The 19,530-nt window shown below is 42.1% G+C and overlaps 2 protein-coding genes across 6 annotated transcripts in view; both read right to left on the reverse strand.

The window, feature by feature from the left end:
- The window catches only part of DIP2B (disco interacting protein 2 homolog B), a 238,357-nt gene extending 233,876 nt beyond the window's left edge, over positions 1-4,481 (reverse strand). The window contains exon 1 of one of the 2 annotated variants that reach the window (XM_081082637.1): positions 4,237-4,481. In XM_081082637.1, coding sequence (XP_080938763.1) covers positions 4,237-4,336 — 100 coding nt within the window. In that variant the 5' untranslated portion in view covers positions 4,337-4,481. The remainder of the gene's footprint in view (positions 1-4,236) is intronic. The other variant, XM_081082638.1, reaches the window with a different exon arrangement.
- A 7,249-nt stretch (positions 4,482-11,730) lies between these two features.
- Positions 11,731-19,530, reverse strand: part of LARP4 (La ribonucleoprotein 4) — a 74,774-nt gene continuing 66,974 nt past the window's right edge. For 3 of the 4 annotated variants that reach the window (XM_081082639.1, XM_081082640.1, XM_081082641.1), the window contains 3 exons: positions 15,357-15,487; positions 15,072-15,240; positions 11,731-12,172 (listed from right to left, as the gene is read on the reverse strand). In XM_081082639.1, the coding sequence (XP_080938765.1) occupies positions 11,834-12,172; positions 15,072-15,240; positions 15,357-15,487 (639 nt within the window). In that variant the 3' untranslated portion in view covers positions 11,731-11,833. The remainder of the gene's footprint in view (positions 12,173-15,071; positions 15,241-15,356; positions 15,488-19,530) is intronic. The other variant, XM_081082642.1, reaches the window with a different exon arrangement.

The raw sequence follows: 19,530 nt of genomic DNA on the forward strand, positions 1-19,530 counted from the left end.
GATGAGAGAGAAACATCGATCAGCTGCCTCCTGCACACCCCCTACTGGGGATGTGCCCGCAACCAAGGTACATGCCCTTGACCGGAATCGAACCTGGGACCCCTCAGTCCGCAGGCCAGCACTCTATCCACTGCGCCAAACCGGTCAGGGCCAGTATCTTACCCTTTTCCTTTTCAATTCCCCCACCTCTTCCCCACTCCTAAAGAGGATTCCCTTCAACTCCCAGGACTTGGCCCCCTCTAATCCCTCCACCTTCCAGGTGGACACAGTACAGTGCATTAAGGACTGCAGAGCTCTGTGATGAAACAGATAAGAGAAAGGGAGGATGTGGCTGTGTTTGTTGTATTTGTGCTCAGAGAAGTGTTCAAACAAGAAAAGGGAGGATCCCTTCCTGCAAGTGTTATTTTATCTTAAATATCTTTCCAGTTGTCATCTCTGGACTGTTCTCAGATACTGAAAGACTTGCATTCCTTCCGACAGGCCACGGACGTTATGGGATGTATTCATTTATTTATTTTCAAAATTTTTAAAGAGATGTATCTAATTTCTTTCTTTTTTTTAAAATTGATTTCAGAGAGGAAGGGATAGGGAGAGAGAGATATAGAAACATCAATGATGAGAGAGAATCACTGATCAGCTGCCTCCTGCACACCCCCCATTGGGGATGGAGCCCACAACCTGGGCATGTGCCCCTGACCAAATTGAACCCAGGACCCTTCAGGCTGCAGGCCAATGCTCTATCCACTGAGCCAAACCGGCCAGGGCGACGTATGGGATTTCAATCCTTCATTCCTTCACACACAGGACTGAACTGCACAAGGTAAATCACAGCCTTCTCTACTAGCCAGCCAGTCCTGTCTCGTATTTATAGTACATGCTGCCTTTCTACAACGACAAGCAGACAGCTTCCTCTTTTCTTAGCGGGCAGCCTCTGTACATAAATCCATCATAGTCTCATGTGCACACTGTTTTGATGGTGTTTTTAAGTGATTTCCCTACCAGGGTCAAAACTCCTTAAAAGCTAATATAGTCCCCTGCTCACCACTGTACCCCTATCACATGGTAGGAACAAAATAAATGTCTGGATCAAATACATGAAAGATAGATTTGAAAAAGAGTTCAGAAAGAGAATTAACCAGACTTTGGAATTGTAGCATACAACTGTTTTGTAGCCTTCCCTCAGAGTAAAACTTAGAGTTAATAGGTTGTGCAATCAATAACAGTAAAGATACTGAATCATTTGATGGTAATAAATGCCATAATTACATGGCAGCTTAGGATAATGGCACTTACTACATGAGCAAATTTAGACAAAACACTTAACCTTTCTGTGTCCGTTTTCCCCTCTGTTAAATAAAGGAGATGGGGGGGGGGGGCAGGGGAGAGGTGATAATATGTATTCTATCTATCACAAAATCGTAGTGAAGCTCAAATGACATGCTGTATAAGATCATTACACAATAATTGCATTATCAGACAGATTTAAACAAATAATTTTCATCATTTGTGCTACTTTATGTGCATACACTTGACTAAAACATATGAATAAAGTTCAGACAAAAGAGCCTATTGTCAAACATATAATAAATACAATATATGTGACCATCAAAATTTTTTCAGCCATAGGCATACTTTATGGAAACCTCCCACCCTATTCAATGTATCTGTTAGAAAAGCTCATGTTATGTGTAAGCTCAATTTTAAATGATTCTCCAGACAGTTTCAGGCTCTTCTTTCTGGTGCAGAAGCAGGAGGCTTCACCCAAGTGCACAATGACCTGCCAGAAGCACCAGCCTCAGCCCTGGGTTCTGCGGCAAACAGCCCCGGGAGGCACAACTGCATCTCAGCACAGAGCTGGCCGATCCCTGACCCAAGCCTCCAGCTGGAAATACAGGCGAGCACGAGGAGAGTCTTTAACAGCACGCAGCTCAGGCTATCACTGCAGTTAGGGCCAAGGATGGCCTGAGCCTAAGAAGAAATCATCATAAAATCAAGGAGTGAGTGCACCAAGGTCACCAACACATGACAAACACACAGTTAAAAGCACCTTCTCTTTTTAGAAGAAAAATGTACTCTAGCCAGAGCAGACCCTGTAGAGAAAACGTAAAACAAAGAAGGTTCTAAATATGCTACAGACATCACAAATAACACCATGTTATAGATAAGGGGGGCTGTTGGGTTGTTTCAACTTCGCTTGAATTCCTAAAAATATCCACCTACTTCTCCAGCAACCATTCTCTGTACTTGGAGCAAGAGCGAAACAGATGGCCAAGATGCTGACACTGCAGGCCCAAGGTTTTTCAACTGTGTTTTTCCCAGTTAGCCATTGCTAAACGTGATGAAATACAGGATAATGTGGCATAAATCTATAAGAAACCCATTAAAACGGAGTCACCCAAAACAACCCTGCATTGGAAAGCCAAGCCATGTACTTGTCCCTAAAAATGTCTCAGCCTCGGAATTCACAGTCTGTAGGAGTCTCACACCTTTCCGGAGGGAGAGGTGAGCTAATTAATCACTGTGAGTCCTAGAAACGGGTCCTCAGGATCGTCTCTAGAAACGCCCGGGGAAGTAAACGAGAATCAGATGCGAGCACAAACACCAAGAATAAGGAGCTTCCAGGATTTCCCTCTACGTGTAAAAGCAATCAACTCCTATTTTCAATCTTGTTCTGATGCAAACATCCAGCCAGCCCTCTCTCTTCCTGGCGCGTCGAAGAAGGCTGATTTGTTACTGTGTAAAGTAAGTGTTCCAAAAGTCAGAACTGAGTGGCAGTCATCACAGATGAAAAGACAATGCTTCGGTGGAGGAGAGGCAGAACGCATGGCGATGCCCCCCACACAGAAACAAACTCCTGTCTTTGGATGTTGTCCTGTTCATCCCCCCCCCCCCCCCCCACTGATTTTGGGGGCTGGCCAAAGAAGAACTAACTTACCAACCGATTCACTGAAAATTATGCTGGTAATTAAGTGCAAATGAAAACAGCACCTCCCTACACATTGGGAAAACCTAACAGGGTTATTGGCAATAATAATTTCCTCCCATGTCAAACCGGATTTATAACACTCAAGTCTACTTTGGGCTTTTCATGTAAAGGAAGGGGGATGGCAAGGGGGCGGTGAAGGAGATAATGTCTCCATCAGTAAACAAAGTCCGAGCTCTCCTGGAAAACTTCTCACATTCTTTTCCAATCCAGTTTTTAACCCACTTGAAAAATGCTCGTGAAGAGGGCCTTTGGCAAGGAACCCAATAAGAATGTGCAACTCTGGGGACCCCACCACAGCACTGACATCAAGCTTGGACAAAATGCTGCTTTTGTCTGGGAGGCAGCCTGCGATAAAAACAGGAACTTTATGAGAGCTGATCACAACTGCACAAGAAGCCTGGTCACATGCCCACAGCCCAGCAACGCTTCTCTCATTGTTGTCCAAGGGACTCGTCTAGGAACAGCGGCTTGATTTATTCCATCCTTTTAATTCTCAAAATAAACGCAGCAGCTCTCCTCGTACCGATCCATTGTCAAAAGAACGGGGGTGCCGGCCAGGATATTTGCATGGAACCTCTCCCTCCCCCTTCAAAGACTCCCAAAGGTGATCGGATGTGGAAAATTCAACGCGAATACAGGCACCGGGTTGGGAGGGGGGGGGCCCTTCCGACAAAGGTGAGGTCTCGGGGCAGTGCCGCGCGTCTGCCTCCGGGTTACAGCCACCGCTTCAACCGCCCTGGGACCCTCCGCGGCCCACCCCGCTTCTCACGCCTGTCACCGGGGAGGCACCTCGCATTGTTAGAGGAGGAAGGAGCGCGGCTGCGGATCTCCATGTGTCTTTTTTTTTTTTTTTTTTGAAGGGGGACTCACAGGCGTGGGGCCCTCCCCTCGAGAAGGGTAGAGGGCAGGGGCAAGCTGTCAGCCGCCCTGTCGCAGCTCACCCCCACCCCCCGCGCCCGGACGCCCGGCCGAAGCGGAGGGGCAGCTTTGTCTCGGGTTTGGGGGGGCAGAGAGGACCTCTTCGCCAAGCCCCTGCGCAACACCCCCCCCACCCCCGGCACACAATGAGCGCACGGCCCACCCGCTTCAACGAGTGGGAGAGAAGGGAGGGCGACCCTTCAGAGCCCGGCCAGGTTTCCGGCATCCTCCTCCCCGCTCGCCCGCGCGGCCAGCAGGGCGCGCGGCGGGGACCCGGTCTCCCCCTCGCGGCGTTCGCACCCCTCGCGGCGTTCGCACCCCGCCCGGCTCACCCTCCGAGAGCTCCAGCTCCAGCTCCGCCAGCTGCGCCCGCACTTCGGGCGGCAGCGCCGCCACCGCGGCCGGCGCGGGCTCCAAGCCTCGCTCCGCCATCCCGGCTCCGCCAGCCACACTCCGGAAGACAAGAGAGGGCGCCGAAGGAGGGACGGCCTGACGCGGGCCCACACCCCGGCTACAGGATCCGGCTCCGGCCGCCGAGCGCTGCCAGCACCGCCGCCGCCGCCGCCGCCATGAGCGAGGGTCACGTGCGCGCGCCGGCCCCGCCTCCGGGCTGAGAAGGCTCCGCCCCCACGGCCAAGTCAAGCTCGGGACTCGCGGGCTTACTGCGCCCCCTCCTGGCGAACGTCTGAAAAGACGAGCCCAAGCCCGCCACCCCAATTCTCCAGCACAAAATGGGCTTAAGGTGTGGATGGCGTGGACACGCAGTTTCACCTTTTGAGAACTCACATGCAAGGACTTTCTAGGGGCTCCTGGCCATACTTTTCCAGCTCTCTTCACTTAGGCAGCGACGTCTTTGTCTTGTCCCTTCCTCTATTTTACCTTGATTGACACCTACCCATTTATAGGTATCTGAACACCAGCCACTTCTTGTATTGGGGTTTACCGGCCCCATTTGCCAGGAGCTCTTTTGTTTCTGTTTCATTTCTGGCATTTATCACAGTGAAGGGACAATCCAGTTACTTCTGCCTGGCTTTCTAACTACTTGAAAGAGGGGAACTTAGTCTTCTTTATCTTTTTATCCTTGGCGTACGGCTTAATAGGTTTTCCCCACAATTAATATTTTAACTCAATACAAGGAAGATCCAAACATTTGTGGACTTTTGCCAGGAACTACTAGGGAAATGCTTATATTGTCATTTATATTCTTTCTTTAGTACTATTAACTTTTTTTTTTTTAAATGCCAAAGCTCCCCCTCACAATTTGGGAGATTCCGTGTTTTCACTTCCCTTCCATGCTGATCCGAAGGTTATTTAAAAGAACAGGCCCCAACATTTGCCAACTATGAGTTTCTACTCAGTATATCATTCATGGGCTGGAAGAAAAAAAACATTTTTCTTAAGTTGAGCAAAGAATTTCAGCCGGGTTGGTGTGACTCAGTGATTAAGAGTCAACCTATGAACCAGGAGGTCATGGTTTCCTGCTGTATGTTGCTGCTCAATCCCCAGTAGGGGACCTGAAGGAGGCAGTTGATCAATGATTCTCTGTCATCATTGATGTTTCTATATATCTCTCCCTCTCCCTTCCTCTCAGAAATCAAAAATAGAAAGTGAGGTCCATGCCCCCTCCCCAGAATCTGAATGGGTTTCTGATTATTTTGACCAATAGAACATAGCCCAAGTGATACTATGTGACTTCTGAGGTTAGGTTCTAGAAGGCCATGCAGCTTCCCTCGTTCTCTTGAAAGGCCCCCACTGAAGAGAACCCTCTCAGGACCCTCCTTCCCTGAACACTGAGAACCTAGCAACCTTCCTGCAGGGCAGCTGCCTGCCACACTTGGCAGGCCACGTGAGGTGCTCTGCCCAATGTCGCTGGCTAAGCCCAGCCTTGTAGTCATCGTAGCCTACGGTGAAGAGGCCAATAGATGATTTCAGCCGCTGGACATTTCCGTCTTCCCTAGCTGAGGTCCAAAACAATATGGAATAAAGACAACCGATGCCTGTTGTGCTCTGTCCAAAACCTTTGAATATAAAACGGTCATCCCTTTATGCCACTAAATTTGAGGTGTTTGTTACACAGAAAGAGATCACCACAGGGCCTTGGCAGGTGTCTGTTTATTCTAACAGCCCTTCAGCCCCTTTTCCTTGTCAGCAGACACCAACCCGACTGAAGGTGAATATGCCAACTGCTCCCTGTCCCACCCTCCTTGGCAGGTGTGTGATCCACTCAGGGAGGAGCGTCTTGGGGAGGATTTTCCTCCCTAATGAGAAACATAATTAAAGCTATCAATTTGGTTATTAGTCCATTAAAAATACTGTTCCTAATGATAAACTTATTCAGATCCCTCTCTTGGCCAAATGTATTTACCAACACATTGACATAAGGCTCTAAAGCTGTATGTAATCCTGTAAACCTGTTATTAATGGGACCATTTTGCTCACTGATATTAACTATCTCCATTAAGATAAACTGTTCATTAGTAAACTAAAGGTTTTAGCTATTTAAAGGGGCAATGCTACTGAGCTAATTAAAGTGAACATACACATTAGTTACCTCATACATAACTTTAGATAGTAAAAATATCTTATTGCACTGTACTCACCATTTCACTTAAAGGAAGCACTTTATGGCTTATCTTTGGCATATGCAAATTGCCAGCATGACTACTCTCATCCTGTGGGGCCATTAATGGCTACTTGACTTAAAAAAACAAAACAAAAAAAACACTGCATTAGAGCAGCGGTCTGATAACCAAGAGCAATGGCTGTATGGTGTATAGTCTGGATATGCTGGACAAAAGGATGATCCACATCTCAGATATGCTACTCAGAATGGCATGCAATTTAAAATTATGAATTGTTTATTTATGGAATTTGACATTTAATATTTTGACTGTGGCTGCCTTGGGTAACTAAACCATGGAAAGTGGAAGTGCAGGTAAGGGTGGACTGATGAACTATATTTAATAAAAGTTGAAATGTCACATTAATTTACAGATACCATCTGTTAAAAAGCTAGAGATTCACTCAGCTTTTCCATTTTTGCATTATCATGGTATTAAAAAGCTTAAAGACCTATTTAAATTTCCCAGTAAACTTTCCCTTTAAAAATCTATCAAACCTTCAGCTTTAAAAAATGAAACAAAAAAAACTTTAGCTTTAGGATTTGATACAATCAAAACAAAGATATGGTTGAAAAGTTAAAGGAAACCTAATGGTTTTCTCTTGAAAATAAGTTTTAAAAGCCCAGAATTTACATACTCAAGTCAGACCATACTATCAGCCCAATGAAAGCATATCCTTAAACTGCACACTGCCCTGTAATTTTTTACCCTTCAGTAACTGTTTCTCACACAAAAGTAACTCAAGAAAACCCCAGGATCATAAAGCTGAATCTTATAGCTCTCTGCCCTCACTTTACAGATGCAGTATCACATATCTTACCTCTGCCTCTTCCCCAAAACAAATCAAAACCTGCTGAGACCGGGATTGTAAGGGAACTAGAGAATGAGCAACATATAAAATTATTGAAAAGTAAATACAAGTAGTCATTAGAAATAAACCACCTGGAGAAAAGAAAACCAGTCTTGCTTTTAAACAATTTTATTTGTCCTAATTTTTGTTACTTTAATTTCCCATAGCACCTTGGCAATGTTGAAAACAAAAATACAAATACAGATGTACTCATTTTAACATAAATGCATGAGCATGTGTCACATCATTTTTTTAGGGGGTGGGAGGGACAGTTTTGACAACAGGAACGAACTTAAGCAATGGACAAAATAGAAGGCAGATAACTGGTTCTGACCGCCCCCCCCCAAACACAAACCGAACATTAAGGAGATGTCACTCAAGGGACACCAGAATGGGGGGGGGGGGGGAAGCAATGTAGCTGTTTCTTTATACTATATGCTAATCAGTGTTTTGTGCTAGAAAACTGAAAGTAAAACCATTTTCTTTTGTTGGTACCTGAGTTGCACTTTTAGGAACCAATCTACTCAGCAACTCATAAGAAGTTCTCAATTTTAAAAAAAACCAAAACTTTAAATTATTTAATAATCAGGTGAATTTTGAAAGAGAATTTACTCTCAACCTGAAAACAAATTTTCTTTTCAACTTCTTAAAATATCTTCATTTAGCTAATGAAAACTGAAATGTCTATGTAACTTCCTGGAAGCTTAGACAAGCTAAATTAGCATATACTTAAAAGCCTACAGTTAAAATTCTATAGCCACCAAATTGTAAGGAAATATATAAAATTAGGGGGGAAAAAACCACCATCATATAGTTAAGAATTTTTTAAAAATCCTTCAAAAGGAATATACTGTCCACTCTTACATTTTATCTTTTCTGTAAAATACAAAGTGGATTCTTTTAAAATATGGTTAACACATATGGCCAACACAAATATCAGAGACTTAACCCCGGTGTGTTCAACTGGATCAAAGTAAAGCCAGTGCACATTTACCCCCCAAAAATTCAGTATTAAGGCCATAACTAAGAAAGCTAGAGAATATTTAGTAACTTTTAAATACTATTTTCTGTTCCAGCAGATGCTAATACTCCATCATTAAGCCTTTTGCAAAGCAAATATTATTTAAAAAGAGAAAGGAATGTGAAACAATATTCAAGCTTCCTTAATTTTAGGAACCAAAAATAAATTTAAAACCTGCGTGTCATTTGATCACATGCAGACTGAGCACATAAGATGACAACAATAAACTACAGCACTGAAAGATTTTATCTTCTTCCAAAATCCAGTTGAAAAAAATTTAGACGGATCAATCTCTTGAATGTCAATGTCTATACTTGCAAAAATGAAGTTACTCAGGTTAGAGACAGGACCTGGATATCATGAAAACCTTAATTATCAGGATAGTAAATAGAGATAGGTTTTTGCAATATCTCTATATACCCTCTCTATGAAGTGCAAGGTGGTAAACTTGTGTGACTTTTTTTCTCTTCATGCAGTAAGAACTGTGGCAGAAGATCACTGTACCATATACTCAATATCATTTTGTATCTACTTTTAGCTTCCAACAGCCCAAGGAAGTGTTAAGCCATAAGGATGAAGGGAAAAAAAATCAGTATTTAAATTCCTTTCTAAAAAACCAAACAGCCCTGGCCAGTGTGTCTCTGTTGGTTGGAGTATCTTCCCATAAACTGAAAGGTGGCGGGTTCGATACTCAGTCAGGACATATACAAGAGGCAACTGATCGATGTTTTTCTCACATCAATGTTTCTCTCTCCCTTCCTCTCTCTAAAATCAATGAAAAACATATCCTCAAGTGAGGATTACAACTAAAAGAGAACCAAATAAATAGGTGAACTATAATGAATGCTCAACCCTCATCAGTTACAGAGTAATGCTGGGGGGGAAAGAGGGGGCCAAGTTTCACACAATTCATAGGCATCATTAGATACAAACCTTAAATCTGCTGTAATAAAATAAATGCTAAATACATACTGTGAATATATATATTATATATACACGCACACACATTTATTCTTCCCTATACATCCCATCAAAATGGGGATTAGTTGTAATGAGGAAAATTAAATTAAAACAATATATTTTACAAGAGAATTTAAAAGGTCATGTCTTTAAATTAAATTTCTACTCTTAGTAACATTTTGGGGAAAAGCAAGAACACACTTTCTTCAAAAAGAAGACTCTTGTGTTTCAATTAAAATACTTAGTTTTTAAAAGTTGGAATAAGTCACGTAAGTGTACAAATAATACAAGCCCACTTCTGTGACACACTGTAAAAAAAGTAATGTTTTGTTTCAAGTGCAATAATTAAGTTTATAATCCTCGCCAAGTGATTTTTATAAAATGTTTATTCTCTTAAATCCAATGCATTCACAGAGTGTTAACACTTTAAATGTTTATCATTTTCACCAACTGCAGCATTACCTAAGTAAACCAAAATAAGCACTTTATCATAGATATAGTCAATGATTATTAATACTTTTTAAAAAAAGAACCTAAACCTCCCCAAATTTCAGCACAGGTAGTTTAACTGTAGATTTCAGTTCTAGATGATTTAAAAAAATAGTGTGTAGAAATGATTCTTCTTAGTTAAATGTATTATATCATGTTATCAACCAACCAAATCAAAAGCAATTGCCAAGCTGAATAAGTTACAAAGAAATGATAACTCTGGCTTGTACAGAAATGTGCAGTGTTTTCAAAGCTCTGAACAGTTACCTACTAATACAAATCTCCACAGCTTAACTTAGAGTTGGAAGATGAGTTTTCACAGTAATGTAATTTTAACCTCCATTTACATTCATTTTAATATATTACTAAGATGTTTACTCTATGTCACAATGGTGCTTTCCAGTGTTCACAATTTACAGTTTCAATTTATACAAGTCATTCACTAACATAAGGGACAGTTAATGCTGCTACAAACTATCCCTAAAAAACCAAAACCCCACCTTACATAGAACTCTGAAAATGGTATGACTTAAAACAGATTAATCCAACATGATTTTTAGTATTTTAGCCATTTTCCATATGCCAGCATGTAAACTTGCCTATTTAATATGAGAACTACAACTTGATTCACTGAGATATTATGTAATAATTTTCTTCAACTACCTTTTTCACCTTAACTCAAAAATCTCCTGACTTGCTGGCTCTGCTTCTGTGAATTTCAAACTGTATTTTTTATTTTATTTTAATTTTTTGGAGAAAGGGAAGAAAGGCAGGTTATGATAAATACACTGTAAACAGAAAAAGTTGCCCCCAAATTAAGCCTTTAAAAATTATTTTTACTTCTACACTATTTAACACTTTAAGAGTCAATTACAATGTTTCATCTTTAACACTAATACAAATAAATTATAGTCTGCTCTACCATTCTGGGATCTAAACTTCTAAATACATGAACAGAAGAGTAAAATACTCCACTGTTCAATTCAGAAATTTAGAACAGTTATATGATTTGACTAGACTGGTCAAGGTGGTTAGAAACATACAATTATGTAGGTGGTTAGTTAAATTTGCTTCTGGGGGTTGGTAGTCAAAGAACAGAGAGTAGCAAAAATGAAGTAATACACAAAAAATTATTTCCTATTTTAGGGGGAGGGGGGAATCACAGGCCAGTTTAAACCTCTGTAGGCCTTTTGATCTACCCCTACTCAGATCTAAGACAGATTTTTCAATTATCTGAATAACCCCCATTCTTTCCGTGAGTATCAAACTGATTGGTAGTCACATCTCCAAGTACAATCAAAAGCTTGTTGAATAAAACATTAGTAAGGTCAAAAGGAGACTACATATCAAACTGGAAAAATAATCTACTCAAGTACATTATTACATTCAGTTTTCAAATCATTTACTAACATGACAACAGATTTGGCTTCAGTCACTCTTGTACACACAACACACCCAAACAGGCACCCCAGCCACTGATCTGCTTTGCAACACAAGGCCATAAAGGCAGAGATGGCATTCTCTAAGCCAAACTTTAAATATATTTAAAAAAGTAATTTCTAATTTTACAGAAATGCTTCTTCAAAAAATATTTTCTCTCACTCCCTCATCTCCTATACTGAAGGATGTGTAATATGTTTTATCCCCAAGCTAAATCTGAACCCTCAAAAATGATTCCAGGCAGATCTCTGCAAATTAAAATCAAAAACAAAAATAGAAAATTTATATTTTATATATGTATACATATATATATATATATATATTTATACTGATTGGAATCCTCCAGCATTTTAAAATCACTTTAGAGATGAATTTTGGGATTCTACTGCTCACAACTCCAAAATCTGTAATGATTTAAGGATATACTTCCTCTTGTTTCCTTCCTGGTCACCCTCTCCCCTCCATAACAGTTCAATATAGCCACAGCTCAAGTTTAATGGGAAGAGAGAGAAGTTTTTGAATAGTTTTTGTTTGTTGGTTGGTTTGTTTTACTTTGGTGATCTGGGTGGCACGTATTGCTCTTTGCCATTACGTCGAGTAACTCCCTGAGGTATGGCCCTGTGGCCAAACTGGCGTCTCTGTTCCCTGATTTTTCCAGCTGCTCCCCTGGGAATGGTATTGCCTCGGAAGCCAGAATAATCCTTACTAGCCCTTGCTTCTGGCTTCTCATGCGGTTTCTCAATGGACTTCTCAGGAGCTCCATTCTCTTCATTTTTGGTGGGAGACACTACATTGGAGCGAAGTTCTCGTAGCGGCTGCGCAGGAATTGGAGATGGCTCTTTAGGGGGCTTCTGGCACACTTCAGCATAACTTAGCTTTCGGGGTTCCTTGGAAGGGAAGAAAAACAAAACATTTTTATGGTGTACATTCCTTAAGTAATAAAATACAAAAAGGATAGTACTGACCACAAGAAAATCAGTAAGTTATTTCCTAAGAAAGGGTAATAGGTGCTCTAATATACAATGCTATTAACGTGTATTAGTACAATCTTTTAAAAAAAATTTTTGATTGATTGATTTTAGAAAGAGTGGGAGGGGGATAGAGAGAGAAACACTGATTTTCCACTTATTTATGCATTCACTGGTTGCTTCTTGTATGTGCCCTGACCAGGGATTGAGCCCACAACCTTGGCATATAGGAATGATGCTCTAACTGAGCTACCCAACCAGGGCCAGTACAATCTTGTTAAGAAAGTACTTTTGTGGCCCTGGCTGGGTGGCACCGTTCTTGGAGTACTGTCCCCTACACCAGAAAGGTTGCGGGTTCAATTCCCGGTTAAGACACATACCTAGGTCACAGGTTTAATCGCCAGTCAGGGTGTGTATGGGAGGCCACCAATCAATGTTTCTCTCTCACATCAATGTCACTCTCTTCCCTACTCCCCTACCCCCAAATCAATAAACATATCCTAGAGGGTAAAAAAAGAAAAAGTACGTTTGTTGAAAATAATAAAAACTGCTGCAATTTATGTATGAAACAATAAATTCACTTGAGGAATTTATCTGAATTCTCATATGTTAGCATGTTTATAGTAATGAGAAAAAAAACTGGAAACAACCTAAATGTCTAACAAGGACAGATTAAATTAATAGTCCATCCATATAATGAAATAAAATGGTTTCATTCTCTTTTCCCTTGGTACAAAGAACACTAGGCGGGATTCTATAAGAATTTCTGCAGAGCAGTTGGAAACCAATCATATATTAATGAAAGACTAATTAAAAGTCTTAATTATTTTATCTGAAAAAGTAGGCCAACAGGGGTGTTGTGAAAATAGGATAGTAGGTATTCAATACTTGCTAGCTGCTATTCTATTATTACTACTCTTATTACTTTAAATGTTTTTATTGACCTCAGAGACAGGAAGGGAAAAGGATACAAAAACATCAACTGGCTGCCTTCTGCACATCCCCTGGGGATCAAGCCTGCAAACCCGGCATGTGCCCTGACCAGGAATCAAACTTACAACCTCCTGGTGCATGGACCGAACTCAACCGAGTCATACATGCTGGGCTTGTTGTTATTATTATTATTACCCGGGGTCCGGTGCACTGGGGGTGGAGGGGTGGGTCCCTCAGCCCGACATGCACCCTCTCCAATCTGGGAACCCTCAGGGGAGCCCTCTCAATCTGGGAGTTTCTGTCTTTGCAATCATATGAGCAAATTGTCTGAAACCCCCAACCCAGTTTGGTTTGTTGCTCACAGAATAATAGAGGATTTTTTTTTTTCTTTGCAACATTGGTAGATTTCCTGAAAGTTTTAGGATATCTTCCCTTTAATTTTTCCTAGAAACTGTGATTTTACTTATGTCTCTCACCTTTGCTTTCCCTCCACCCCTACCGCAACAGTAACTTGCTCCAGGCTCACTTTGCTCTAGCGCAGCGGTTCTCAACTTGTGGGTCACCAACCTGTGGGTCGCGACCCCTTTGGGGGTCGAACGACCCTTTCACAGGGGTCGCCTAAGACCATCAGAAAACACATATATAATTACCTATTGTTTTTGTGCTTAATCACTATGCTTTATGTTCAATTAGTAACAATGAAAATACATCCTGCATATCAGATATTTACATTATGATTCATAACAGTAGCAAAAGTACAGTTATGAAGTAGCAACGAAAATAGTTTTATGGTTGGGGGGGTCACCACAACATGAGGAACTGTATTAAAGGGTCACGGCATTAGAAAGGTTGAGAACCACTGCTCTAGCGTCTAGGACATTGGTTCTCAACCTTCTGGCCCTTTAAGTACAGTTCCTCATGTTGTGACCCAACCATAAAATTATTTTTGTTGCTACTTCATAACTGTAATATTGCTACCGTTATGAATCGTAATGTAAATATCTGATATGCAGGATGGTCTTAGGCGACCCCTGTGAAAGGGTCATCTAACCACCAAAGGGGTCGCGACCCATAGGTTGAGAACCGCTGGTCTAGGAGATCAGTCTGCCAACAGAATTACGATTCCCAGCATTCCTGGTGCTCCCCATGCTCTGGGGCTCTGGGTTTTCCCCAACTGACAAAGGGAGCCACATCCCTCCAAGCTGCCATCTCTCCCACTCTGCTGTGTATGCAAATTACCCGTCATCTTTGTTGGGTTAATTTGCATACTCGCTTCTCATTGGCTGGTGGGCATGTCTTGTGAGCGTAACAGAGGGACAGCTAATTTCTAAAATCAATCAATCAAAAATATATACACACATTAAATCAAAGGATTATAGGTAAATTTTGTGGTCCCCCCCCCCCTTGCCTCTGCTTTTCTGTATTTCCCTAATTATAAAAATAATTCTGGAAATTGAATAAAAACTAGCATTCCCTCATGGGTTCCACAGACTTGTTAAGCATTACACACACACACACACACACACACACACACACACACACACAGTCCAAGAGGCTCAAAGCCTCTTTAAGCTAACCCAAAAATGATTCATACAACATAACATAGACAAGAAAGAAGTTTCACTTAACTATAATATGATCAGAAAAAAGCAATCAAAAGAAACAGAATGAATAATAACTTCTTCACTCCCTCAACATGACTAAAATTCCCCATTTCTTCACAGTGACTTTAAAGTCCTTTAGCTTTTTGGCAGGATGTAGGCAACCCCAATTTGGGCTATTTCCAAATGACTGCTACAGCAAAGAGTTATGGGGCGTGGGGGTGAGAATGCCCATTATTAAACCGATGATATTTTTCTCACATAAACTAAATTCACCAAGTTACCTGTAGGGCCACAGTTACAGCTGCATTTATGTTATTATCACATGGTGAAGCAGTATTTGTCCCTGATGGCTTTGCAGGATTTGGGGAAGAAACTGATATAGTTGTCGAGTTGAGAACATCCTTCTGAACAGTGGAATCCTCCACTAGATCCTTTTCTATATGAGTTGTGCTAAGAAAAAAAGGATTTTACATTAGATGTAATATAGTACACAGAAACAGGTGAGCAAATGATCAGAAGAAAAAGTAATCTTAATGCGGAAGATCTTTCCATATCAAAAACTGTACCTCAATGCAGGAGGCTCAGCTGTACACGAAGGACCGGTACTTGTATTGAGTTGCTGGGCAGCGGTGCAGTCGGTCTGTTCATCCTCTGCAGGCACTGGGCAACTATCCCCTTGTCTTAACTCTTCATTATCCTTAAAGTGAAAACATATTTCAAAATTACATTTATAGCAAAATACAGCATGGGAATATAGTCAATAGGAAATTTAGTCAATAATTATGTAATGTGTCAGGTAGGTACTAGACCAGTGATGGCGAACCTATGATACGCGTGTCAGAGGTGACCCGCGAACTCATTTTGTTGGTTGATTTTTCTTTGTTAAATGGCATTTAAATATATAAAATAAATATCAAAAATATAAGTCTTTGTTTTACTATGGTTGCAAATATCAAAAAATTTCTATGTGTGGCACAGCACCAGAGTTAAGTTAGGGTTTTTCAAAATGCTGACAGGCCGAGCTCAAAAGGTTCGCCATCACTGTACTAGACTCATCAGGGGGATCACTTAGCACAGTGGTTTCCAACCTTGGCTGCACATTAGAATCACCTGGGAATCTTTTTAAAATCCTGATTTCTGGGCCTCATCCTCCGGAAATTCTGTTTCTTTGTTACTAATGTTGTGGCCCCACCCCATAACAAAGAAACAGAATTTCCGGAGGATGAGGCCCAGAAATCAGGATTTTAAAAAGATTCCCAGGTGATTCTAATGTGCAGCCAAGGTTGAGAACCACTGACTTAGCAAGTTATATAAATGTCTAACTGCTATGTTGTACATTTGAAACTAATATAATATTGAATGTCAATTATAATTAAATAAAATTTTAAAATTAGACTTATAGAGTCATTTCTCCAAATAAGATATACAAATGGCCAACAAGAATATATGAAAAGATGTTCAACATCATTAGTCATTAGGGAAATGCAAATCAAAACCACAACAAGAAACCACTACAGATATAGCCAGTTAGCCTGGAGGTCAAATCACCCCTGGTATTGCCAACAATCAAGGCTTAACTACAACAAGACTGTGCACAAAGACCACTAGGGGGTGCACCAAGAAAAGATAAAAAAATGTGGAGACAAAGAAACAGGACGCAAATGTCAGAAATGGAATATATAGAGCTCAAAACCACACTTTTAAGGTCTCTCAAGAACTGTCTAGAAGCTGCCGATAAACTTAGTAAGGCCCTCGAAAAGACTGGTGAGACCGCCGATAAATGTAGTGAGATTCTCAAGAAATCTAATGAGACCCTCGATGTTGTGATAAAGAACCAACTAGAAATTAAGCATACACTGACTGAAATAAAGAATATTATACAGACACCCAACAGCAGACCAGAAGAGCGCAAGAATCAAGTCAAAGATTTGAAATGCGAAGAAGCAAAAAACACCCAACTGGAAAAGCAAAATGAAAAAAGAATCCGAAAATACGAAGATAGTGTAAGGAGCCTCTGGGACAACTTCAAGCGTACCAACATCAGAATTATAGGGGTGCCAGAAGATGAGAGAGAGCAAGATATTGAAAACCTACTTGAAGAAATGACAGAAAACTTCCCCCACCTGGTGAAAGAAATAGACTTACAGGTCCAGGAAGCGCAGAGAACCCCAAACAAAAGGAATCCAAAGAGGACCACACCAAGACACATCATAATTAAAATGCCAAGAGCAAAAGATAAAGAGAGAATCTTAAAAGCAGCAAGAGAAAGAAACCCAGTTACCTACAAGGGAATACCCATACGACTGTCAGCTGATTTCTCAACAGAAACTTTGCAGGCCAGAAGGGAGTGGCAAGAAATATTCAAAGTGATGAATACCAAGAACCTACAACCAAGATTACTTTATCCAGCAAAGCTATCATTCAGAACTGAAGGTCAGATAAAGAGCTTCACAGATAAGGAAAAGCTAAAGGAGTTCATCACCACCAAACCAGGATTATATGAAATGCTGAAAGGTATCCTTTAAGAAGAGGAAGAAGAAGAAAAAGGTAAAGATACAAATTATGAACAACAAATATGCATCTATCAACAAGTGAATCTAAGAATCAAGTGAATAAATAATCTGGTGATCATAATAGAATCAGGGACATAGAAAGGGAATGGACTGACCATTCTTGGGGGGGAAAGGGGTGTGGGAGATGCGGGAAGAGACTGGACAAAAATCGTGCACCTATGGATGAGGACTGTGGGTGGGGAGTGAGGGCAGAGGGTGGAGCAGGAACTGGGAGGAGGGGAGTTATGGGGGGAAAAAAGAGGAACAAATGTAATAATCTGAACAATAAAGATTTAATTAAAAATTAAAAAAAAAAAGAAAGAAACCACTACATACTCACTAGGATGGCTATAATCAGTAAGAGAGGCAATAATAAAAGTTAGTTATATGGAGATATTGGAACCCTCATACATAGAAAGTGGCAATGTAAAATGGTGCAGCCACTTTGGAAAAAAGTGAGGCAGTTCCTCAAAAAGTTAGAGTAACCATAATTCACTCTTGGGTACCCAAGAGAAAGCATGTCTGCAAAAAATTGAAGCAAAAATGTTCATAGTAGCATTATTCATAATAGCCAAAAAAGTGAGAAGAACACAAATGTTCATCAACTGGTGAGCAGATAAACAAAATGTGGAACAGTAGTCCCTCCCTTATCAATAGGTAATATGTTCCCAGAACCCCAATATTTCCTATACAAACATATCTATATCTATGATAAAGTTTAATTTACAAATTAAGCTCAGTAATACATTAATCCTATATAATAAAAGCATAATATGCAAATAGACCAAAAGGCGAATGTCTAGTTGCTATGACATGCACTGACAACCAAGGGGCAGACGCTCAATGCAGGAGCTGCCCCCTGGTGGTCTGTGTGCTCCCACAGGGGAGACGCTGCTCAGCCAGAAGCCAGGCTCACAGCTGGGGAGCGCAGCAGCGGTGGTGGGAACCTCTCCTGCCCCCGCTGCAGGCGGGTGGTAAGGAGTGAGAGGTCCCAGACTGTGAGAGCCCCATACTGCAAGAGGGATGTCTGATTGCCTCCTAGGGATCCGGCCTAAGCCAGCAGGTGGACATCCCCCAAGGGGTCCTGGACTGCGAGAGGACGCAGGCTGGGCTAGGGGACCCTGCCCCCACCCCCCGTCAGTGCACGAATCTCATGCACTGGGCCTCTAGTAACAAAAAAACCCACAAAAAACAAAAACAGAAAATTACAACAATATCCTATCTAATAAAAGAGAAACATGGTAATTGGCGTACGACCGCTACCCTTCCCATGGGCTAATCAGCGAGATATGCAAATTAACTGCCAGCCAAGATGGCAGCCGGCAGCCAGGCAGCTGATGCAAACAGGGAGGCTTGCTTGCTTCAGTGATGGAGGACTCCAACATTCCCCGCCTGACTTGCCGGCCTCTCAGCTACAACTCTAAGCAACTATGTTGCAAATACAGAAGCTAAAAAAAACCCCAGAAACCTGCTTTACTCAGCCAGGCTTCAGCCAGCCGGACCGCAACATTGTATCAAATACAGACGGTAAACAAAGGCCAGAAACCTGTTTTCAGCAGCCAAGGCCTCAGAGCTAAAGCTGGCCCAGAATAAAAGAAAAAAGAAAACAAGGAGCGGTTGGGAGCTTCAGTCACCCGTCAGCCTGAAAACGGCCCTCAGCCCCTCAGCCAGGCTGGCCAGGCACCCCAGTGGGGACCCCCACCCTGATCCAGGACACGCTTCAGGGCAAACCAGCCGGCACCCACCTGTGCACCAGGCCTCTATTCTATATAGTAAAAGGGTAATATGCCTCCCGGCACCGGGATCAGTGTGACAGGGGGCAGCGCCCAAACCCCCTGATTGCCCTTTGGCTCTGTGTGTGACAGGGTGCAGTGCCCCAACCCCCTGATCGGCCCTGCTCTGTGTGTTTCAGGGTACGGAGCCCCAACCCTCCTGATGGGCCCTGCTCTGTGCATGACGGGGAGCTCCCCAACCCCCTGATCAACCCTGCTCTGTGTGTGACATGGTATGGAGCCCCAACCCATTGATCTGCCCTGCTCTGTGCATGACAGGGGGTGGTGCCGCAACTTCCCTATTGACCCTGCCTTGAGTGTGACAGGGGGTGGTGCCCCAACCCCCCAATCGGCCCTATCCTGAGCGTGACTAGGGGTGGCATCACAACCTCCAGATCCGCCCTGCTCTGTGCATG

The sequence above is a fragment of the Myotis nattereri genome (genome assembly GCF_964212035.1).
Source record: "Myotis nattereri genome assembly, chromosome: 2".
Lineage (NCBI taxonomy): Eukaryota > Metazoa > Chordata > Mammalia > Chiroptera > Vespertilionidae > Myotis > Myotis nattereri.